The sequence below is a fragment of the Pteropus medius genome, unplaced genomic scaffold, assembly GCF_902729225.1.
Source record: "Pteropus medius unplaced genomic scaffold, Ma_sr-lr_union100, whole genome shotgun sequence".
NCBI classification, from domain to species: domain Eukaryota; kingdom Metazoa; phylum Chordata; class Mammalia; order Chiroptera; family Pteropodidae; genus Pteropus; species Pteropus medius.
The window spans coordinates 2,740,579-2,765,189 of NW_024356249.1; the positions used below are offsets into that span (position 1 = coordinate 2,740,579).

Sequence of the window (24,611 nt, forward strand, 5' to 3'; positions counted from 1 at the left end):
GATTTTACTGGTTGGCCTGTATTTTACCTGCTAATCCTACCCTGGGGCACTCGATAAAAAGATCATTGGCCTCACCCCCTTATGAGATTCAGTAGGTCTGGGTGGAACCCAGCCAGGAATCCGTATTTGTCTTAATGGCATTCAGATCATTAGCCAGCGTTGGGAACACTTTACTCCTCAACAGGCTGGCCGGGCGGACCAGGCTCCCGTCCCCATGAAGACACATTTTGAGGCTTATTCATTCCTCAGTCTTTAATGAGTTAGGAGTCACGCCTCCAGAGTAGCTGTCCCTGGGCCATCTGCCGCGGGCGAGTCATCTCAGGTGTGGTGCCTCTTCTACAATGAAGGAACAACCAGCTACTCTACTTTTACGCAGGCCTCCCCATTTCGTTAGGACCTGCGGATTTTTCTGACATCCCAGGATCTCTACAAGACTTGGCTAAGCGGTCTCTACCGGAGCTATAACTTTCCAAATCAGCACAATGGCAGAAGGTTGGGGGGTGGGGGGAGAAATGGGTGGGACCAAGAACAAAGAAGAGGAAAAAGTCCGGCCATGCTCTGGGTTCTCCCTCACGCGTCTGCTCCCAGCTCAGTATTTTCGGGTAACCCACTCTTCCAGGCCCTTCTGCCCCTCTTTTTCTCCGCTGCCTTGCGAAAGCGGGGCTGGTGGCCCGAACGGGCGTGACCGACAGGTTGGGTGGGTGGGGCATGACGGAGAGGGGCGTGGCTTGACAATTGCCCATCCTGACGCTGGAGGCGAAACTGACTCCCTACCTGGACCCAGGTGAGCTCCACTCTGCGCCCCCCGGTCGCTCAGCGCCCGGCATGGAAAGCACCCGGGCGGCACCCGGAGGAGACGAAGCCGCGCCCGAGCTCCCAATGGAGCCTTTGGAAAAGCAGGTCCCGGGGCCGGAGCGGCCGCAGGTGCCCGCGGAGCCGCGACGACCTGCGAGTCCCGAGAGCAGCCCGGCTCCGGCGGTACAGGAGGCGACGCTCTCGGGCCAGGACCTCTCTGGCGAGGGGCAGCTGCCCTCGCCTCGCCCCGCGCGCCTGCGGGTGGCGCCACCCAGCCTGGGCTACGGCGCCTTCCGCCGCCTGGCGTCTGCCGGCCCGGAGCCGCTGTCGCCCGGCGCCGCCGCCGAGCAGCCGCGGGACGGCGAGGCGACGGGGTCGGAGCTGGCGCCCTGGGCCGCGCCGGGCGAGGCCGCCCCCGGCGCCTGGGCGCCCGTGGAGCTGCAGGTGGACGTGCGTGTGAAGCCCGTGGGCGCGGCCGGCGGCAGCCGAGCGCCCTCGCCCGCGCCGTCCGCGCGCTTCATCACCGTGCCGGTGCCCGAGTCCCCCGCCTTCTCCCGCCACGCCGCCCCCGCCTTCCCGCTGCCGCCGCGCAGCTCGTCCTGGGGCAGCACGTGGGGCCGCAGCGCGCAGGCGGCCGCAGCCCGGGCGGAGCGCGGTGTGGACGCCGAGGGCCGGGCCAGCCCCGCCCAGGGGGGCGCGGCGCCCCCGGGCGCCCCCACCTGCCGATGCCGCTGCAGCTGCAAGGAGCAGGAGCTGGAGGAGGACGCGGCGCTGTTGCACCGCGCGCAGGCGGACGGCGACAAGAAGCTGCCCCGGGCGGTAGCGCTCATAGGTAAGCACGCGCTGCCGGGGCGGGGTCCCCCCACCCCACCCCACCCCACCCCACCCAGCAGCCACCCGGCGCTGGGCCACTGCAGCGGAGGGCCTAGGGGATCATCCCAATGCTCGACCCACCGTGGCCTATCTCTGGCTTGGAACCAATATAACATTCTGGTTTATGCAATTACAATTCAATTATTTTATTTTCACTTATTTATTTATTTATTTATTTATTTATTTATTTTTTGCGATAAAGCATTAAAACTACTATTCTACCCCCTTCCCGAGACTTTTTCACATTCCTTCTTCGTGTGGGTGGCATCTTTGATAAGGAGAGGTGGAAGGAATTCCAGGCTAGGGGAAGAAAGTCTTTTTAGGGTCACCAGACGGTGACGACAGCCGGTGAGGGAACACAGGTCTCCGAACTCCTGGCTCCGGGCCGCCAGGGACCCGCCACGCTGCGCTGGCCCAGCCGCTCACAGGTTCAGGCTGCCTCTTTCTCTCCACCGTATACTGAGGAGTATTTGGCCCCAAACACTCATCCATTCAGCAGCTTCAGCGCGGGGACTATGCGGCCAGACTGCGCTAGGTTGTGGGTTTTTCTTTGTGAGGGCAGGGTAGGCAGGGCAGAAGAAAGAGCCTGAAAAAGATATAAACAGCTAAACAATCCTGAACAAAGAACCAGGAGGGAGTGGTCGGTGAACTTGGGAGCATGGGAAAGCTTCCTGGAGCTAAGCCTTGAAAGGTAAGGAGATGCTAGGGGTGTTCATAGGGGCCCCTTCTAGCTGGGGAGCCCTAGGAACAGAGGCCCGGACAGGTTAGCTGCCTGCTAGGAGAGGAAGGACAGGCCAGCAAGACAGGCCCCAAATCCGGGGGTCTCTCTGCCAGGGCTCCTTAAACAGGGGTAGAGCCAAGGAAATCAGATCACTCAGGAACTTCCGCAGAGTTTGATGTGAGCACATTTTCTTCGTGTTGGTGTGTGAGTTTTCTATTGCTGCTGTAACAAATTGCGACAAACTTAATGGCCTAAAACGACACAGATGTATTCTCTCACACTAATGTACGTCAGGAGTCAGTCGTGGGCTCAGTGGCCCCAAGTCCAGTTGTCAGCAGCCCGGTGTTCTTTCCTGGGGCGCCAGGAGGTTCTGTTTCCTTGCCTTTCTATCTTCTAGAGGCCACCGCGTTCCTTCCTTAGCTCACAGCCCCCGTCTATAATCACAGCTGCAGCGTTGGGCGGACTCCTCCCACTGCCATCTCTCTGAAGCTCCCGTCCTTCTGCCGCCCTCTTCCGTTTCTAAGGACCCTAGTGATTACACTGGACCCACCCAGAAAAGCCTGGATAATCTCCTCACCTCAAGGTCAATGGATAAGCAACTTGAATTCTATCTGCCACCTTAATTTCCCTGTGCTGTGTAACCTAAGGTGGACCCCGCATGACACGGACACCTTTAGGGGGATGTTGTTCTGTCCATCACGATGAGTCTGTAGATTTTTATCAGGTCAATAATAAGAGTCAGTGATAAGGAAGCGAGGAGCCAGTAGGGATGTGACATGGTTGGCTTTTTATTCTAGAAAGTGAGCTCTGATGGCACTGAGGAGGAAGGATGGGACAGGCATGAGATTGAAAGGGACCAATTAGGAGGTGACAGTAGATCAACAAGAGATGACGAAGGCTTGATGTATGGCAGAGCTGAGAGGGAGGGTTCAGGAGGTCGAATTTAGTAAGCCGGGCCTCAGCCAATAAAGGTGTGCTAAGGGAGGAGTGGGGATGGTGCCTAGGCTGCCGAGAGGGTAGCTGTACGATGAACTGAGTTCTCCATCCAGGATGGGGAATCGGGGAAGAGGCGTGGGAGACATAAATAAGAGGGCACTTTAAGGAGTTCCAGGTAGAAAAGTCACTTAAAGGAAGAAGAGCCGGCCACAGCCACAGACTGGGACATAAAACGCAGGTGGTAGGAAGATACTCAGGATGCATGGAAGCAGACGAAGGAGTGTCTAGAAGAGTGTGGTCAGCAGAGTCAGATGTCTGTGGAGGTGTCGGGAGCGGCAGGTTCGGGGACGGATGGATAGGGAGTACTGCCACATTGAAACAGTGCCCCGGGTGGGGCAGAGATGCCAGACAGAACCTACTGCAGGGCGTGTGCTGGCGCTGGGCGCTTTGGGCCTGCTCTCTGGGACATGTGGGATTCAAGAACCATGGGGTTCCCAGTGCTGGCCTGAGGCGTAATCTGAGGGCTGCTGCTTGATTGAGGAGCTCTGCAGAGTCGTTTCTGCCTGGGTTGGCCATTACCACTTGGGATCAAGCTGGTTACCTCAACAGGGCAAACTAAGGCACAGGCTCCGCGCCTTGCCCAACCCCATGCGGTAATGCCCCAACCCAGCTGCTTCACGGTCCCTTCCTCATGAACCTGACAGAGAAGCCACTTGGAGAGGATGGAGACATCACTGCTTGGTCTTTTCCCTTGCTTATTTGGGCAAGGGTCCCAGAGGCACTGTGCAGGTGTCAGCCGAGGCATCAAAGACTCAGAATATTCTCAGTGGCAGCACTTTGCCCAGGGGAGAAGTCTGTTTGCCGAGAGCCAGAACTGGGGGGGGAAGCTAGATCCCCAGAGGGAGAATATGTCTCCCTTACGTGTGAGTTAGAGTTGTCTCCTCTGGTCTGCAAGGCTGGATTACGTGTCCCGATTCAATGCTCCCAATGGCACTGGCCTTTGTGCAGCGTATGGAGGCATGCCTCACAGAAGTTATTGTTCCCTGTTTGTAAAGATCCTGGGCTCTGAACCCCTGGGGGCATGGAAAGGGAGTTTCACTGAAACTCCAACACCTGGCACACAGGTGCTTTGAAGGTAATTACTAAATAATGGCCCTAACCATCTCAAAGTACTGATCAGATGGCTCTGGGGGGAGGCGTTTCCAAGGTCAACATTGAAGCCCCACGTGTGGAAGGTGTGTGAAGACTATTGTAACTTACTGTGTTTCTTTACTGCTTTGTTTTCTTAAAGGTCAGAGCTGAATTCAGTATTCAGTTACAATAGTTATATTTACCAAAGTGATTGGTGGATTTATTTTCCTTTTCTTCCCCAGGCTTTTTAGTTCTGCTTTTGTTTTTTTAAGACTCTTAATTTATGTATCTTTTATTCTTAGCATTTTCAAATCCTCTTTTTTGGGTAACAGCTTCATTGAGCTATAATTCACGTGCCACACAATCCACCCATTTAAAACCATAGACTTCAACGGTCTTTAGAGTCATCACCACCGTTTTAGAATATTTGTTTCACTCCAGAAAGAAGTGCTGTACTTTTTAACTATCACCCCCCACCCTCAAGCTCCCAACCCCAGGCAGCCACTAATCTACTTTCTGGCTCTATGGAGTTGCCTAGTCCAGATGGATATTTCATGAAAATGGACTCATGTAATACAAGTCCTTTGTGTCTGGCTGTTTTGACTTAGCACAGTGTTTTCAAGGCTCATGCATGTTGTAGCATGTATGTACCAACACCCCATCCCTTTTTATGGCTGAATAATATTCCATTGTATGGATATACCACCTTTTGTTTATCCATTTATCAGTCGATGGAAATTTGAGTTAAATCCCTTTAAGAAGCAGATTATGTATTTTTTTATGTATTTTTTTTAAAAGCTTCAAAAGGTCACAGATGGAATGTTGACTTTTCAGGTATCAATGTAACATAGTTCATCGTCTTTGAAGGGTTTTCTCTCATGCAAAAGGAAAAAGGGGATTTCATAAGTGCTTATGCTTTTAAAGTTGAATTATGATTGAAAATGCATTAAAGCTTGGAAATGTGTTCTTTCTTTGTGTGTGTACCATACACATATATGTATTTATACTACTAATACTAATATTACTAATGTGGGTATATACTAATACATCCATGTGATTTTTTCAATGGAATCAGTTTTTCAAAACAATAAACTATTTGCTGGAGAATTACCTCTGCTGTTTCAGACTTTGACAGATACGATGACTGAGGTTTTAGCACCCTCACCCCGACGATGTGGCACTCCTGACCCTCATCCCTGAGACCTGGGTGGGTCCCGGGCACCTTGCAGCAAGGCGTCTGGGAGGGAAAGGGTCTCTTCGTCTTCTAATTGATTTCACGATTCAGAAGTGCTCAGTTACTTCGGACAGGTGTGTGTTTCCGGATTGAAAGCTGGTTATCGATGGCTGCGATTAAGCATTTACTGTGTTTTATTCTCCACGTTTTTCCTCTGGCCTCCCTGGCGTTGCACCATCAGCAGGGCAGGCGGTGGCACTCGAGTGTGTCCTCTGTCTGAGCCTTTGCCTGCGCTATTCCTGCCGCCTGGATGTCATCCTGTCTCCAGAGTTCCTTTTCCCCCCTGCCACTTCATTCCAGCCATCTGGTCCCCTGGAGCCTTGAGCTGCTGACAGCTCACACCCGTCTAGTGTTCTACAGCCTGCAAAGTGCTCCTTGCACAATGCTTCCTTAGCAGCCTCCTGCAACCTGGAGAGAGAGAAGAGGCGGGTGATTTCGGGGTTAAAATGGGGAGACACCAAGAACGCCTGAGTCAGGACTTGAATCCAGGTCTGATAAACTGCAGATCTATCCCTCAGTTCTCTCTCGTTTGTTGTCTTGTCTCTTGGGACCTTTGCCTAGTCTGTTAGCTCCTTGAGGGCTGTGTATTTGTACCCTGAGTCTAGGGCCCACTAGGTGCTCAATAAATGCTTGTTAGCCAATTATTTGTTCTCTTTCCTGAATAGAATCTTAGGTCTTTCAGTTATTCAAGAAATGGAACATCTTCTGGCATTTTTCTCCCAAATAGGAAGTTCTCACCCATGTTTTTCCTGGTGTCTGGGCCAAGGGGGTGGCCACTCGGGTGGGTGTGATGCAGGTGTGTAAGTCGGTGAGCGTGGTTGGCATGGTCTCCTTCTAACGTGTCTCCTGGTTGTCCCCTCCCCACCCCCAGGGCTGCCTATGTACATGAAGTCCCTGCGCTGGGCGCTGGCAGTCATGGCCGTGCTCCTGGCGGTGTCCACGGTCGCCATTGTGGCCTTGGCCTCTAGAACAGGTATGGTACCTCCTCCCCATCCCATCCTCTCCCCTCCCCGCTGGGCCCCACCACCAGGGTGTCTAGTCCTCACAGTACCTGTGTGAGAATTAGGAGACATCCCCACTGGGCATGAAGACATGTGGCCTGCTGAGCAAAGATAAGGAAAAAGCTGCTTCTTCCTGCTGGATACAGCCTGCGCCCTGACAAGCAATCGGGTGTCAGCCCTCGGGGCTTTGTCCACGGCACAGATTGGACAGGCTTCCGGGGACCCTGCCCACCCTGCTTGCCACCCAAAGGCTCACCAGTGCCATACCTCCAGATTTGCCCCTCAGTCAAGGCAACGGCCAAGTTTTGATTTTTTAACGTATGTACTCGCGACTTACTGTGGTCTCCGCTTGCAGGGGCCACGTGCCGGCCGTGCCCCCAGGGCTGGCTGTGGTCCGGGGAGCACTGCTATTACCTCTCCGCTGAGGCCGAGGCCTGGGAGGCCAGCCAGGCTTTCTGCTTAGCCCACCACGCCACCCTCCCCCTGCTGAGCCACACCCAGGTGAGGAGGGGGTGGGCAGTGGAGGGGTGTGGATACTGTCACAGATTGCAGACGGCTAGCCCTGGAAGGAATTGGCAAAGATCTAGTCCAACTCTACATTCCAGAAAAAGTCACCAAGGCCTGGAGAAATAAAGTGACATGCAGGGGGACCAGACATCAGGTTGCACAGGTCTTCAATTTACTCCTCATTCTAGGGAGCCGATGTGGAGCTGAGACAGCTGGAGCAGGGATGCACCCTTTAACAGCACTGATTTCCCATCGATACCCCACAATTTGCCTAGTTATTTCTCAATTGCTGACCATTTACTTGGGTGGTCTCCAGTCTCTCTTGACACATGGCACTGTATGACCTCTGGGTAAACTCATCTTCTCATACCCTTTATGTTCTTGGATTTACTCCCCAAAGTGGAATCACGCATTGGAGCGACAGGAACGGAGGTACCACTCTCGTTCTGTATGTAGCATCAAGTATGTTCCCCGTAAGTCTGGATGGGTGTGGGCGGGGCAAGGTCAGCCTCCCCGCCCCCACCTGCCAAGTCCTTGCACCAGGAGTGACGCTGTTGAGAGATCTTTTAAATATAATTGAAATGCAATTCAAAAACAAGTTGAAAATTTTTAAATACGCTTTGCTTTACGTCATCGTTCAAAACAACACAACAAGGATCAATAGTTAAAAGAAATCATTCTAATAGCTCTCTAACACACTTGTTTTGGTTCTTGTTCCTTGTCTCTGCGTCCACATTTTTTCATCATTATAATCAAGCCACAATTTGGATTCAGCTTTTCACTTAACTGTAACCCCTCACATACTACAGCCTTTCATGTACCATACCTTCCCCCATGCTGCTCTGTGATCTTCATACTTTTATTCTTTTAATGGCCTTAATAGTACTCTACTAAGCTGATACGATGGAATTTATGCTCTTGCTGGCAATGGCGCCTTTGACTGTCTGCCCCCAGGACGCCTGTGCAGCCTAATCCACTTGCCTCCTGCGCAGTTAGGCTGTTTGCTGTCACCTCATGTCCTTTGGAGCCTCCCAGCTTTGCTCATGCCTTTCCCAGCACCTCTCAGCGCCTGTTTCTCTATCCACTCAATATGACTACGCATTGCTCGGTGGGGACTGGCATTCACGTCCTCTCCTCTGGAGGGCTGAGATGGGGTCACCCCCATTTCTGGTCCCCAGTCCTGAGTGTAGTGCCTGGTAACCAGCAAACATCCAATACGACTCTCCGATTCCTGGTGTTTTGGGGCAGTCGAGTTGAGCTGGGTTGCTTCTTCGGCCTGGCAGGCTGGGAACTTGGCAGAAGCCCCAGGTGAGCCGTGCCAGCGTCTGGAGGAGTGACCAGCTGCTTTTCTCTCTCAGAACTTCCTGAGCAGATACCCGGTCACCAAGTCCTCCTGGGTGGGGGCCCGGCGAGGCCCCTATGGCTGGCACTGGATTGATGGGGCCCCCCTGCAACCCCAACTGTAAGTCACTGTGGGCCTGGGTGGAGGGCGCCCTCTGTCCCTAATGCACTAGCATGGGCTCCCCGGGGTGACCAAAGTGACATCACAGCAGGTGCCAAAGAGGGGCCGTAGTCCTTCCCCACCTCCCTTATGGCTGTTCTAGATCCTCCCCAAATTCAGTCCCCATGTTCCACCCCTGGCCTGAGGTGACCCTTGGGAGGCTGACCCCAAACCCATGCTCAGGGCCTGGTTTTGTTTAGTCCCCATCACCCCACCCCTTGTTTGGGACCCCCAGCACATTCACCCAAGCAGGACTGTCACCTGTTCTACAGATAAGGGGTGCGCCACTCAGGTTTGGTGGTTTACCCAGGGCCACGCAGCCGATGAGCCAGGGGCAGCCTCACGACCCCTCCCTCAGGGCGCTTCCAGACCCCGTGTGGTGATTCGAACAGTACCCAGGCCAGCGGGCTGGAGGGCCGCGACGCCAGGAAGCCCCTTCACCCAGCACACCCCGCTTTCCTCTCGCCCTTCCCCAGACTCCCAGAGGAAGACAAGGACCAGCTGGATCTCCACTGCGGGGGTCTGGAGGGAGGCAAGCTTGTGGCTTTGGACTGCGCCTCTTCAAGACCCTGGGTCTGCGCCAAGGGGACAGACTGACTCGGGTTCCGCCCACCTCGAGCCTGTTGGAGGCATGCAGCCCCCAGGGAGGTCCAACCCTGGACGCTTCCTGTCTCCCTGCCTGAGCCAGCCTGGCAGCTGAGAGGCTTTCTGTGGCCTGGGGCCGAGTGCCCATTACAGTCTCTAGTCTCCAGCTGCTAAAGCGGATTTATTTTGTGACCTTGGGAGGGTTTTTTTATTTTTTTTATTTTTTTAAAGCATTTCTGAGCCTTGGTCTCTCCCTCATTAAAATGGGCATTTCCTCGTCCCTCACCTATGTCATCACACACACACCCTTTTGCCCCTAGAGCAACAGAAAAGGATTAGCGATCTCCGCTGAGCCCAGCCTGGTTCTCAATGAGCCCATGAAATGAGTCTCCCATTGTTGTGTGGCCGTGGAGTTTGACAGCAGGGACACCATTGCTATGCATGCCGTTTCTGGGCAGCTGGACACATGGCCAACACAGCTGACTACCAGTGTCACGGCAAGTGAGGAAGAGGAGGAGAGAGGTTCTGCATTGATGGCCAAGGCTGGGACAAGGCAGAGGACAGGGCCTCCTGGGAAGGAGGAGCCAAGGAAGCATATCCACCCTCCCTGCACCTTGGTAGGTACAAGTTGCTGCAAAGCATGGGGTCCAAGTGAGAAAGAAAACTGGAGAAACGTGGGGATGTCCGAGACAGCGCGTCCACCCACAGCTGTGGGGACACCAGCCTGGAGATGTCTGTGTCGGGGTTCAGGGAAGGGCTAGAGGGCCTGGAAGGGCTTGTTTAGTCTCCCCAGCCTGTACAGACCTACGACAGGGGACTTATACCTGTGTCTTATCTTGGTGCCAAGCATTCAGCAGAACACTTTCCTCTTTGAAGTCAGATCACGTATCCCAACCTTAGAGAGACCTCTATCGGTCCATTTAAACCAGCATCTCATACAGAATGTACGGGCGCCTGGGAGAAGGGTGCGCTTGACAAGCAATAAAAATCATAGAAACACTCTGGTCCGTCTTGTGGCTTCCTTCTTATTGCAGCTACGAATTAACCCCCAAGCTTGATAACATGGTGTTTTAACCCACTTCAAAGCCGCCCTCAGCAGACGTCTTGTGCCCAGTACATCAGGCTGGTTTCGGATCAGGAAGGAGCCCTTTGGCTCCTCCCAGCTTCAAGGCCAAGTACCACCGGCCTGGGGCTCCCTGGACCCGGGTGACACTTAAAAGCACCTGTGGAGGTGCCCAGGGTATGGTGCCATGGCCTGGAAATCTGAAAGTTATTTAGCTTCACTTGGTGAGGTAGGGGAATAAGAGAGTGAACTTATATCTACTACACAGGAAACCTGCTAGTTACTACCCAAAGCTGGCAAACCAAGTAGTAGCTGGGTAAGCTTACTGATTAGAAATATGGAGACAAATACTAGAGGAAACAGCAAATGTAAAACGTTTGCCTTAAAGCTAATTGGTGGTGACAGAAGTCAGAAAAGGGGCTGTCTGAGCGAAGGAGTAATGACTGGGAAGGGACATGCCAGGGAACATTCTAGGTGCCGGAAATGGCCTAGAGTTTGATCTGGGTAGAGTTGGGCGTAGACATACAAAAATTCACCAAGCTGTTACACTTAAGATTAAAAACTAAAATGTCTGTCCCCGAGGAACAGGAATGAGGTTAAGGGGGGGGGAGAAGGAGGTGGTGGAGAGGAGACTGAATTTTTTTAAACATTACATCCTTTAATACTAACTTAAAACCATTTCATATAAAAAAATAATAACCCATATTCATGTACTACTTTAGTAAAAAAAACACTTTTTTTTTAAAGGGTCCACAGGATTCTGATGTGCAGCCTGCCTTGAGAACTAGCAGCTTCACAAATTATTCCTTCGCCTGCATTTTGTTCCAGCGTGTAATTATTTGTTTCATTGAGGGACATTCTCATTAAGTTTCGGCCTCGCCTTCAGAGCATGTCTTTCTCTTTCTACAAAACAGAAGCTGGAAAAGTTACACAGCAGGTTGGTCTGCATGGAATCCCTCTGAGTCATTTCTCTAGTCTCTTTTCCCACCAGGCACTGCCAACTGCTACTGTTTGAAATCAACATCTAGTAACACTGCCACCAGCACTGGCTTGTTTCCTAGAGCTCTGGAGACCTGCCTCTGACACAGGCAGCCCAACAGCTCACAGCAGCCTCTGAGGGGCAGCTCCTGACATCCAGTCTGTTGAACAGTCACCTATTAAGCACATGCAACTCATCATACTCCAAGTCCTGAGATTCTAATGCAGTGTGGGTCCTCAAGTCGGGCCCCCAAGTCCAGTTTCTATCAGCCTTCTGGGTGATTCTGATGCAGATGGTGCAGAAAACACATTTGGAGAAACACTAAGAGCCCATACTGCCACCAGGGTGGTCATGGGCCGGGGGTGGGGTGGATTTAAATCAATTTTGAGGTATAATTTGCACCAAAGTAGTACACCCATCTCAAGAGTACCCTTTGACAAATGTAGTAATCACTGCCAATCAAGATATGGAATAGTGTCACTTTGCAGTCGATACATCCTCCTCCCTGACCTTCAACTGCGAGCAAATCTGCACTCACTAAAGTTTAGTTTGTTTTAGGATTTCGCATGAGAGTACTCTATTGTCTGCTTTTTCAGCCAAGTATAAAGTTTTAAAGACTTATTCATGTTGCTGCATGGTATCAGTAGTTCCTCTAAGGAAATGTACCAGGATTTATCTTGTCTAGTTGGTGATATTATGGTTATCTCCAATTTGTGGCTATTATGAATACAACTGCTACGAGCACAAGTTTTTGTGTGGACACAGGTTATTTCTCTTGGGTACCTGGGAGTAGGATTACTGGATTGGCTGATAAGGATGTTTAATTTATAAGAAACTGCCAAACTGTTTTCCAGAGTCGCTCTACCTCTTTATAATCCCACCCAGATCCTAGTTCCAGTTGCTCCACCTTTTTGTCAACAGGTCTTTTTACATCTGCCATTCTACTAAGTGCAGTGCTATCTGTGTGGTTTGCATTTCCACTTTCCTGATGACTGGCGATACGGAGCCTCGCTCGTGAGCTCACTGGCCATTTGCATATTTTCATGATTCTGATACCGATGGTCCAGAGACCATATTTAGAGAATCCCCACCTAAAACACCTGTATGCCCACAAGACAGAGTACTTTTAAAGTGCTGACTTAAATGGAAAACTTATGATATCCCCAACCTTATGACACTTTTCAAGATAGTTTAAAAAAAAAAAAAGTGGGGGTGGGACACAAACACATATATGCTACCTGGATCTAACAAGAAATGGAATCGTTTCTCTTCATGTCTATAAGACCCAGGATGGAGCTGTCACATGGAACTCAACCACGTTTAAGCCCATTTGAGTTGGATCTCGTTTTAGGCAGCCAACAGTATTCAGACACAGTAGTTTACTGCAGTGGGGGCCTTGAGAGCAACTCTTTCAAAGCAGTATCAGAGCACATTCTGGTGCTGGCATCAGCCTATGGCCGCATCTCCTTGCTGGATCCTTCACTGGGACCCCAGTTCTGAGTCTGAATGCCTTGCTTTCAGCCTAAAGTCTACCTATACTGGCCATTAGTTTGGTTTGATTGCCAGATGTGCTTGTGGACCCAGAACCGATGCCATGCGTTTCAGTGGTTTAACAATTGAGAGAGCCATACCTGTACATTATCAGATGAATATCCACCTTGGATATGTTCGTATTTTAAGAATTATGTAGTATTTACTGGGATTCTTAATATTGAAAACCCTATAGACATTTCTGATTTTTAAACTGTTAACACCACTCATAAAAACTTTAATATAAACTACCATTTTGAAAGGTACCACACTAAATGAGAAATTACCACACTGAATGACAAGTGTTTAAATTGTTATTGCACACTTGGTTCTGGTTCAAAGGGCTAATGTTGAAAGCTATTATCAAATGGTTTATGAAAACACTCTTAAAATGAAACTTGGAGGAAAAAACCCAAGAACTTGGAAAAGTCAAACAGTTTTAGGAAAAGCCAAACATTATCAGAGAGGTAAGAAAGTCTTGAAAAAACAAGTGTCCTTAGAAATGGAGGGTTTTTCTTCAGCTGATGCTGTCGATATGACTAAGCAAGGCGGCTTTGGGGGAGACGCCTGGGGGTAGCAAAACAGAGGCCTTACTGAAGGCCAGCTCCAAGCAGGACACCCCAGAGGATCAAGTTTTGCAAATACGTGACTAATCTCATACTTTCTACTACAGTCACCAGATAACACAAAAGTACCAAAAATTGTGTATGAGAATGATGATTAAGATTGACATTTTAGGGTTATTCTAATTCCGAGTGGCTCCCCTGACTCAAAGATTATTAAAAACTTAGAATGTTTACCCCAAAGTCTAAACTAGAGGTATCTAAGCAAAAGAATTTGTATTAAAAGGGTTTTTGTTTGTTTGTTTTTAATGGAATTATTCACTTAAAGAACATGCAGCTAAGTGCCCAGCCCAGGATGATGTCTGATACTGGCTTGTACCGCCTACAAATAACTGTAGTAATAGCTGATAAGACAGCTATTTATATGATGAGGCAAAGAATAAGTATTAAACTGCAATGTTACAAACATAATGCTAAAACTTAACTTTTCGATCGCGTTCAACTTTGGCCTCTAACTCCAGATTATCACTAACTGTAACAAGTCAGGTCCCAGAGAGCGTTCCTTGTCTGTACCACCTTAACCTTTTCGATCTTACTCTACCTGCCAAGGTACTAAATCCAAAGTGCTTGTGAAGATTTCACCCATTTCCCATTCAGATGAGAGTGCAGCTCGCTGCCAGCGTTAAATTTACATAAACACGCTCTTTGAGGCTGAAGCAAATCTGACTGGTTCTCACTGTGAAAATGAAATATAACAACTGTTCTTGGAGTTATTTCTAAACAGAACTTGTCTCTAATCCTAATGTAAAAGAAATGTATACATAAATCGGATTCATCAAATGCATCTTCGGCTAACAACTGTTCGAGAACAATGTGAACATCAAGCGTCGGAATGTTGTTTTCCAGGATTTGACATTTTCAGCGATCGAGAATTACTGTATTTTGTAAATGGAAACAGCACTAAAAACAGAAGACTATTAATAGAATGATGTCACTTGTTTCCAAAGACTATCGATACACTAGAGCGATGTAAAAATAATTTAAAAAGGAGGCTATTTTGTGGCAAACTTTGGGGGCGAGGTTAAGACTGTAAACCGGGAGTGATCTCGGGGCAACTGTCAGCGAGTATTCTTGGGGCAAACAGGAAATGGGTCAAGAAAACAGCACAGACCACTAGGAACAAAGCAGACACAAAACAATTTCTCAGCAACCACAAATAAAAGGGAACGGGCCACTGATGCAGGAGTCTCAGATTAAACTCTACAAACTCAATGTGTGGAACCAAAAATGGCAGAAAACCTCCAAATAATGAGGCAGCTTGGTAAACCGGTAACTTGACAAGTGTCTCTTTTAGATGCAGACCTGATGTCATCTAGAATATTAGTTTCCTTTTCTCTCTGAAGCCCACATTCCTCTGCAACACTTAGGGGAAACAAAGACAAAAACAGTTATTGAAAGGTGATGCCAGTTCACTATACTCACACACTAATTTCATTACTTAATGTATTTTTGTTCCTCAGATTTTCTAGAATCACAAGTGATACCTGCCAACTACTATTTAAATCAAAGTGGCCATATAGCTCTTCAGTGCAGAAATTGTTAGTCTCATTACAGTGGTTATACCATGTTTTTATTTCAGTTTGCTGAATGAGAAGAAATACAAAACAAAAACAAAGGAAAAACCCAGTTTCTTCTGCAGGTCCAGTCCTTCTCTCTAGCCCTGAAGTAGCCAGAGTACAGTCAGCAAGGGACTTGGGGGGAACAACAGTTCATCTTGAATCTTTGCAAGTATATATTTATTTCCTTTGGTGCCTTGCACAGTAAGGCACTATTACTGATATAACAGAATAGAAGAAATGCCCACAGCAAATAGTTCTAGTGACAATTTACTAGACAAGTTACAGTTTAATAATGGTGGTGGTGATTGTTTCTTTCATTTTATTATTCTTTTTACAATAAGGGTGTAGCCTTTATACTCCACACACACAAAATAAAACAAGAAGTGCTTATGAAAAAGTCCCAGCCCCCACCCCCCTTTTCAAAACATCCTGAACGTAGCAATTCAATAGAACAGAAAAATCAAGACTTGTTTGATTTCAAATTTTCAATAAAAAAGCAAAGTATGTAATGCAACAGCTGTTCAACTTCCAACTCTAAAGAGGCATCATTAAACAAACAAAAAACTCCCAGTATTTAAACTTCTCCAGCACACACTCCAGTATAAATGCTCTGAACTGTAATCAGCTAGTAATTAAAAATTGGAATAGGACTTTAGAACAAAAGTTATATTGCTTCCCTACCCCCTTCTTCTTATCATTAGAAGGGAGAGGTGTAACGGATATAAAAGTCAGAGGAAGAAGAATTAAAAAGGAAAATTCCCAAAGCTGCTGCTGTTTGGACTAGAAAGAAAGACAGCATTTTACAAATGTTCAAAAAATCCCAAGGCAAGTAACACAATTTGTTCACTATCACTCCTACTAGAAAGAATTAAAGACATCGGCGTCTTACATGAAACGGTACGTTCAGAATTGTATTACAGGTTCACCAGAAACTATGGATGTAGTTTTAGGCTTCATTAAGGAAAACAAGTTCAGTTCAGATCAAGTAAGATACTGTACACCTAGCCTAACTGGATCGGTGTCTGGAACTGCTCACTGTGTCACCCCGAACAGCTGTAAACTAAACAATAGTATTTAACTCCATTGGAAGCTTAAGGGTTGAGGACATGTACACAGCTAATTATATCTCCCCTGCTTCGCGCTCTTCAGAGCTCCGCCTGTCTTCTGATCTGCCATTAGCGCTCTCATAGGACCGCTTCTTATCTTTTCGATCTCTGTCACGAGGTGATCTGTCTCTTGAATTCCTGTCTCTGTCCCGTGACGCTAAGTCTTGGTCTCTGAATCTCTCTTTTGAGGATCTGAAAAATATTAATTTGAGGAGCAAAATGTGTTGGGAAACCCAAAATCCAAATGAAAGAATCGGATAAATATTAAGGTATTGATAGCTGAAGATACACAGAATACATCCAAGAAAAACAGGAGTCAGTTTTCTGACAGAAAAGAGCACTCTCGTATTTGATAAGCATGCTAACACCAGGAGATGGGTGAAAACAAACAGCTAAGGGTCAAAAACCATATGCTGAAATAATGATGTATATAGGATATTCTCATCATCTCAGAGGCAATCATAAAGCTTCTCCAATTCATGGCAAATGTATTTGATATAAAAATAATATATAGACAATACCTTAAAAAAGCAAAAGTATTATCCAATTAAAAAAAAACACAAAAGAATATAGATCCCAAATTGGATGGAAACCAATGCCTTAAACAGAGGTCAGCACACCTTTTCCTTTGCTGTCTGGCCAGAGGGTAAATATTTGAGGTGTTGAGGTTACATACAATCTCTGTGGTATATTTTTCTTTTTTCTTTTTATCAACGCTTTAACAATGTAAAAACCATCCACAGCTTGCTGCTTATACAAAAACAGGTCAGAGGGCCAGATCTGGCCTGCAGGACATAAATAGTCTGCCAACACTTAGCTTTGATAAGAGAACTACTCGATTAATGACATGGTTTTAAATAACCATTTATTATTTTAAAAATCTGCTTTACTCCTTCTGAGTTAACTCATTCAACCAACAGAAAAAAATCAGAATGGAAGACAGAAGATGATCACACTATAATAAATCTTAGTTAACCATAACTGGTTCTTAATACCACCTCTCAATTACCACACCCAACTTCAATAAGGTAAATAACAAAACAATCAAAAGCTCATATCAGAAATTCAATCAGAAGGAAATCCAAAGGACATTATGGGATCAGAATTAATATGGAACCTTCTATACTTTCAACATCTAGAATAAATCAGTAACATATTACATTTATTTCATTCTTTACAGGTGACATGGTACTTTTACATAATTATCTCATTTAACTTATATTCAGAATTTGGATCTGAGGCTTGATTAACTAATACTTTTAACTTCTAAGGCAGAAAAAAACTACTGTTTTAGAAATACAGTTAAGGAGGATTAAACCAAAAAAGTTGAAAGATTAAATAATGTCAACTTTGAGCATTCTATCTAAGGCTTTAGTAAGCCAAATTTAAAAATTATATGCGAAAAAGAAAATCACACAGCACACATCTGCATACTCTAATACTATCCATAAGTCTTTGTAAGAATGGAATATGAAGAGAGATAATAGAGATGATAATGAAGAATAAGGACATGAGTTGCTGGTAAGTTCCAGAGGCTGGTAATAACTGAAAAACAACTATGAGATGAGCATCAACTAATGTTTTGTGAGAGATTACAATGTCCTATACATAAGCAGTTTTCATTCACTATTACACTCAAACTACCAATAATCCTAATAGAGCAGGTACTCTTACTATCTCTGCTTAGTAGATGGGGAAAGGTAGGCGAATCAGATTACTTAGCCAAGGCCACTGAACACAAATAGACTGACTCTGGAGTCTGTATTATGTATGTCTGAACAGAGCAGGAAGCAAAAAATGCAAATGGCCCTCATTCACCAAGGAAAAGTCACAAATATTGCCAGGGAAAAGTCACAAACAGAATTTACTAATAATATCAGAGACCAACAGTTTTCACCTATTCGAATGATACTTTATTCAAGTTTTATCTACTACCCAAAGCCATTTTTTATTACCCTAGCATCTCCCTCATCTAAATGCCTGTGTTATTTACCCTATGATATACAGTTTAGCTCTTTCATAATATGCTAGGTCTTATATCAAGTCACCACAATGTATACTTTAAATATCATAGAATTATATTTGTCAATTTACCTCAAAAAGCTGGGGAGGGGGAGACCTACTTGGAACAAGGCAAGAATATAAGAAATAAACAAAATATTGATTAAAAGTCTATTAACCAACATAGCTTGTGAATGGTTTCAGGGAAGGGCTAGTTGAGGGTCAAAAACAAATAGAAAGTTTAAACGGCTTTCTGTGGATTCTATCATGGGTTTTATATAGAGTAATCCACAGAAAAATTTAAGACTAGTAGAGTAGGTACCAGGCACTCAAAAATATTTATCATATATATGCTTTAAAATAGTTGTAAAAAAAAAAAAAAAAAAAGCAATTTTAAGCATGGTTTATGTTCCTTAGAAATGAAATGGCTTAAGGACCATCATGTGACCTGAGAAGTTTTGGGAGTTTGACCTATGTAGACTGTGAGTGCTAAGGTTCCACCACATTTTAATCCTTTGCCTGATTAAATATTCAGGTCCTTAAACATAATGAATTCACCCTGGGTCTACCCTCCTTGTACGTTCTGAATTTTCATGCCAAGGAAGCCTAACATTTCTTGCTTAAGATTCTGCATCTGCCCTGTCAAGCTAATTGTATACCATGATGCATACCGACAGTGCATATTAAACAAGAATATACTAGAATGTGTCTGCTCTGAAAAAGGGCAGCAGCTCAAAGAAGTTTGGAAAACAGTGAGTCAAACAAAGCTGAACAACTCTTTTAATGAAAGGACTTCTCAGATCCCCTGATTCATCAGTACAAATGGAAAAAACTTTAAGACTATTGGTACTTAAAAATATTTGCTCATAAAGTACTTTTTTGCCCAAGACGCACTAAGCAGAAAAAAGCAATAACCTCTGCACATATTTGTTCCAATTTCTTACTCTGGCTCTTAAGTATATTCTTTGTGAACTACCCATATGATCAGGGAAAAAATGTTATATACCCACACAAATGTGTACACACTACCCAATGCAAGTTTCAAACCAACAGTATTCCAATTCTAAACCGTAAAGGTAGTTCATATCCTCTTACGGACACCTCAGTACCTCCTCCTGGATCGCTCTCTGCTCCTGTCTCTAGAACTGTGCCCACTTCTCTGGTGGCTTCGGCTTCGGCTTCGGCTACTAGAGCGAGATCTGTGGCGATGGCGTTTCTCTCGAGATTTGGATCGAGTTCTCCTCTTCCGTTCCCGTGACATGGAGCGAGATCGATGTCTGCGATGCTCTCTGGACCTGGATCTACAAAAAAAAAAAAAAAAAATTGAGTTCTTAGCTTCGTCAGCACTCCACTTCTCACTTACTACAGCCTCTTATTTAAAAAGAAACTCTCAGTAGCTTTACTTAACACCAGTTCTATTTCAAGTCAGGTAAATCTATACGAAAATAAACTGCTGGTATACTGAATAACTATGTACCAGAATGTCAAAATAAAAATTAAACTAGCTCTTAGAGGTTAATCAGTATTATATGAATTTACACCATGAACATATATATAAAAAGAAGGAAATAAGCTACACCACTACTACATGCCAGAGATTATATTATCTAGATCAGGAGTCCCCAAACCGGGGTCGTGGACCCATACCAGTCCAGGCCCCACAGCAGGAAGTGAGTGGCAAGTGAGCGAGTGAAGCATTATCTGTATTTGCAGCCACTCCCCAGCACCAGCATCACCGCCTCAGCTCTACTCCAGATCATTAGGCATTAGATTCTCAAAGGAGCACCGGTCCCTGGTGCTAAGAAGGTTGGGGATTGCTGAGATGCTTTCTTTATGAATTTAACTTCTAAACCTGTAAGATTTTTAGTATACTTAAAGTATATACCTGATGGACATGGATAGAAGGGAGGAGAGGTATAAGAAAGAACATTGTTTAGAATAAATTACTACCTCTGAATTAGAGATTATAACTATTGAAATAAGTCTGAATGTCCACAATATGCCTAGTCACCGTGTAATCAAAACACAAAACATGCATAAATCATTTTAGACAACTTAAATTGCAAAAAGAAAGTATTCACAATGAGTATGAGTACTAGAGAAGGAAAAATATGTTGAAGGAGGAGAAAAAACACTTTGGTAGCCTCCACTGGGTCGCAAAACTACCCTATATACTGTATGTGTGGTGAGGGTGGGGATGGCATATGCAGAGGACAGAGAACATCTGAGGGAAAACAATGGGGAAGAAAAGTGTGGACCTTTGTCAAAAGAGTTACTTAATCCGATAAAGTTCAAAAGCACACTATTCAAGAGATATGATTTACAACTGAGTTTATTTTCAAATTATTTTGTTAAGTGAAGTTTAAAAGCGTTCAGAGTATGTCAACATTATAGTCAAAGAAAGGTACATGCTGTAAACCTAACATCAACCAGAGCTGAACAGAATATTTCCACAACTGAATAAAATATTCTGAAAAGCAGCAGGGGGGAAAGAACATAAAATTCATTCAATACCAGTTTTACCAAATGATATTTTGCTTAATCTCTCATGTTGAGGTATTACAATACATCTATTATTTCTTGCGATGTATAATTTCATCCATTGTTAAAAAAGTTCTAGGCCAGTTATAAATTCGTTCAAAAACATTTACTGGGTGCCTATTACACTGTTCTAGGCACTAGAGAGATTGAGCAGCAAATGAAGTCCCTGACCTCATGGACCGTTTACTACAGAAACATGTCTATACAGATACGTAGGCAGTAAATAAAGACAGGTCAGGGAGTAAAGAAATGATATATTAAGGATAAAAATAGAGAAATAAGGTGGTAATCTTTTATACAGAATAAGCACGGTAGGCTTTTCTGACAGGACAGCATTGAAGCAGAGTAATAAGGAATGAAGAAAATCAGCTACTCCGCTGTCTCAGAGGAGTGCTTCCGCTGGAGGGCGCACAGGCACAAAGGCTTTCTCACTCCTGCAAGTGGGAGAAAGCTCAGCATGCTGAAGGAAGAGACCTGTGCAGCAAGAACGAAATGAGCGAGGAGAAGTAATTCCCAGGGTCTCACAGGCAGGATGACCAAGTACTTTATCATTCAAACCAGGATGCACTCAATAATAAATTACACGGAAGGAAAGGGGGAGCTATTAATAAATATGCTGAGACAAGACATAAACTGTAACTACCCCAAGGATAATTGATTTACTTAACCAATGAAAGCTATGGTGGGTTTAAAAGCGATGGAGCTCAGGCTGGCAGAATGGCTCCCTCAAAAAAGGGTAGTGAGAAGAGCTGCTCTGCCATTGACAAGGTAGTGACCAGAGAATACACCACCAACACACACAAGTGCATCCATGAAGTGGGTTTGGAGAAGCGAGCCCCTTGGGAATTCAGAGATATGCAGAAATTTGCCAAGAAAGGGATGTGAACTCCAGATGCCCACGTTAACACCAGGCTCAACAAAGCTGTCTGGGCCAAAGGAATAAGGACTGTCCCCTATCATACCTGGCAGGAGTGGAGGGGGTGTCCAGAAAATGTAATGAGAAAGAAGAGTCACCAAATAAGCTCTATACATTGGTTACTTATGTACCTGTCGTCACTTTAAAAAATGTACAAACAGTTAATGTGGGTGAGAACTAACCACTGATTGTCAAATAAAATTATAAAACCACCAAAAAGAAAAGAAAAGCTATGGTGAGACGTCTTCTGGTCTAGATAGTGAAGTAGGTAAACTCTGGGCTAGCCTGCTCTCATGATCACATCAAAATTACAACTAAATTATAGAACACATACCACTACGGACCACCTGCAGACAAGGTGAACAGTCCTATAATCAAGGGTATAAAGAAGCCTCATCAAGACTAGCAGGAGGAGTGGAGACACGGAGTGGTGTGGCAATTAAGAAACAGGAGAGATGTCTCAGCGGCAGAGGTTCCTCCCACCCAAGCAGCAAGGTGTTCCTACAATAGCAGTCTCCAACTTTTTTGGCACCAGAGACCGGTGCTCCTATGAGAATCTAATGCCTGATGATCTGAGGTGGAGCTGAGGTGGTGATGCTGGCGCTGGGGAGTGGCTATAAATACAGGTGAAACTTCGCTTGCTTGCCCGCTGCTTACCCACTGTGTGGCCCGGTTCCTAACAGGTCACAGGACCGGTACCTGTCCATGACCCAGGGGTTGGGGACCCTTGCCCTATAGCATCCAGTTGTGAAAACTAACAGGCATTGTATCCGAGACAGACACAGGGCTACCAGAGACGGAGGTGCTGCTGCTCATAAAGGGCCTATACACAGACTCACTCGCTCACAAACTCACCGAGCTCCAGCACCGGTGCAGCAGCTGAGACAGCGCCAGGGACATACAGGGGGAACTAAACTCACTCACTCCAGGGTGAGGGCTGGTGGGGTTGGGGTTGGGGAAACTCTCTACCCACCCAGCTGGCTGGGTGCAGTATGGCGCCAAATCTGTGCTCTCCATTAACCAGGAGAGCACTGTTCAGCCCCATCCTGGTGGTTCCTGGAGACCCCGATCCACCCAACTCACTCGCTGGCCCAAGACTCTTTCAGTGGCTCCCTTAGCAGGAGTGACCCGCCTCAGCTAATGCTGCAGACTCTTTCAAAAGACCACAAACCCCACAAGAGTGGTAAGTGCCCTAAGCTTGCACTGCAGATCTTCTCAAAGGTCTGCAAATCCCACACAAGTGGCCCCAAGCCCAGCACAAGTTGCACTGTAACTCCCATCAGGTGGCCCCAAACCTGACGTAAGTGGCAGCCAAGCTTGGCCTGTAATGTAGTTCCAACTAAACTACCTCAAGTCTGGTACAAGTGGTGACTGGTCTCAGCTAGCACTGTAATGCCCAACAAAAAGTCCAAAACTGACATAGGTGGCCGCTGGTCTCAGTTCACTGTGCAACCTCTCCCAAGCACCTACGAGCCCACGACAAGCAGCGACCAACCACAGATCACCTTGTGGCACCTAGCAAGTAGCCTCAAACCTGGCAGAAGCAGCAACTGACCCTGGCCTGAACCAGAGTCCCTCCCAAGAGGCTCTAGATCCAACGCACCCAGTAACCAGCTTCAGATCACACCAGAGCTCCACCCAACCAGCACCAAAAAAGACACTCCCGAAGGGCAGCTTTGGCTGGCACCAAAGACCTGCTAAAGCAACTCCTACACTGTGGGGTCAGCACCCGCACAACGACATGTCCACTGTAGTCACAGCCAGTCAACCTCACCCACTGATGTGCCAGCAGCAGTCGAGGCCCAACTACAAGAGGGCACACAATAATCCACAAAGAGGACATGCTGGGAGCACCCAAATCAGGTGACCAAAAATAAGCCCACTCTAGCATATCTAATACATAGAAATGAACATGGGGAGTCAGTCAAAATGAGGAGACAAATGTCCCAAATGAAAGAACAAAATAAAGCTCCACAAGAAAAACTAAATGAAATGGAGACAAGTAATCTACCAGATACAGAGTTCAAAACACTGGTTTATAAGGATGCTCAAAGCATTTAGGGGAAGAATAGATGAACGCAGTTAATTAGAACTTCAAGAGATAGAAAACATAAAATAGGCAAGAGAAAACAAAAAGAATAGTCAGAAATAAAGACTGCTATAACTGAAATAAAAAATACAGTGGATGGAGTCAAGAGCAGATAAGATGAAGCAGAGAACTGAATCTGCAATCTGGAAGACAAGGTAACAGAAAACAACCAATCAAAAAAAAAAAAGACAAAAAGAAAAAAGACTTTTAAAAAATGAGGGTAGTTTAAGGGATCTCTGGGACAATGTTGAGAGTACCAACATTCATATAGCGGTACCAGAAGAGAAAAAGAGAGAAAAGAATTGAGAACTTACATTTAGAGAAATAATGACTAAAAACTCCCCTAATCAAGCAAAGTCCAGGAAGCACAGAGAGTGTCCTCAACAAGATGACCTCAAAGAGGCCCACTTCAAGACAATATGTTTAAAATGCAAAGGTTAAAGACAAAGACATAATCCTTAAATTTTTTTTTCTTAATTTTCCAATTATAGTTGACATACATCATTATTTGTTTCAGGTGGAGAAAGAAAAAATCTTTAAAGTACCAAGAGAAAAGCAGTTACATACAAGGGAGCTCCCATAAGACTCAGCTGATTTTTTAACAGAAACTTCAGAGGCCAGAAGAGAATAGCACAAAATATTCAAAGTGATAAAAGGAAAAAACCTATAACCAAGACTACTCTACCCAGCAAGGCTATCATTTAGAATCGAAGCATAAAATTTCCCAGACAAGAAAGCTAAAGGAGTTTGTCACCACTAAACTCATGTTACAAGACATATTAAAAAGACTTTAAGTAGAAAAAAAGAATATATGACTTAAGAAAATATAAGAAAGAAAAAAATTCTAAGGCAAACAGTACAAGCAGTGGATCAACTAACTATAAAGCGAGTACGAAGATTAAAAGACAAGAGTAGGAAGA

At 45.9% G+C, this 24,611-nt stretch overlaps 2 protein-coding genes and 1 pseudogene across 7 annotated transcripts in view; 2 read left to right on the top strand and 1 right to left on the bottom strand.

The window, feature by feature from the left end:
• The first annotated feature begins 802 nt into the window (after positions 1–802).
• KLRG2 (killer cell lectin like receptor G2) lies at positions 803–11,670 on the top strand. 3 transcript variants are annotated; one of them, XR_005652378.1, is made up of 6 exons: positions 803–1,627; positions 6,562–6,663; positions 7,047–7,192; positions 8,557–8,660; positions 9,176–9,901; positions 11,095–11,670. XR_005652378.1 is itself a non-coding variant. In XM_039860882.1 (5 exons), the coding sequence occupies exons 1-5, from the start codon at positions 826–828 to the stop codon at positions 9,294–9,296; spliced, it is 1,275 nt and encodes a 424-aa protein (XP_039716816.1). In that variant the 5' UTR covers positions 803–825; the 3' UTR covers positions 9,297–10,283. The 3 variants fall into 3 exon arrangements, 1 of the variants encoding a protein (XP_039716816.1); XR_005652379.1 differs by having other exon boundaries at positions 11,339–11,670; XM_039860882.1 differs by lacking the exon at positions 11,095–11,670 and having other exon boundaries at positions 9,176–10,283.
• Positions 11,671–15,027: 3,357 nt separating this feature from the next.
• Positions 15,028–24,611, bottom strand: part of LUC7L2 (LUC7 like 2, pre-mRNA splicing factor) — a 67,592-nt gene continuing 58,008 nt past the window's right edge. For all 4 annotated transcript variants that reach the window (XM_039860886.1, XM_039860885.1, XM_039860884.1 and 1 more), the window contains 2 exons: positions 19,255–19,446; positions 15,028–16,336 (listed from right to left, as the gene is read on the bottom strand). In XM_039860886.1, the coding sequence (XP_039716820.1) occupies positions 16,159–16,336; positions 19,255–19,446 (370 nt within the window). In that variant the 3' untranslated portion in view covers positions 15,028–16,158. The remainder of the gene's footprint in view (positions 16,337–19,254; positions 19,447–24,611) is intronic.
• LOC120601177 (60S ribosomal protein L31-like) lies at positions 21,404–22,068 on the top strand (annotated as a pseudogene).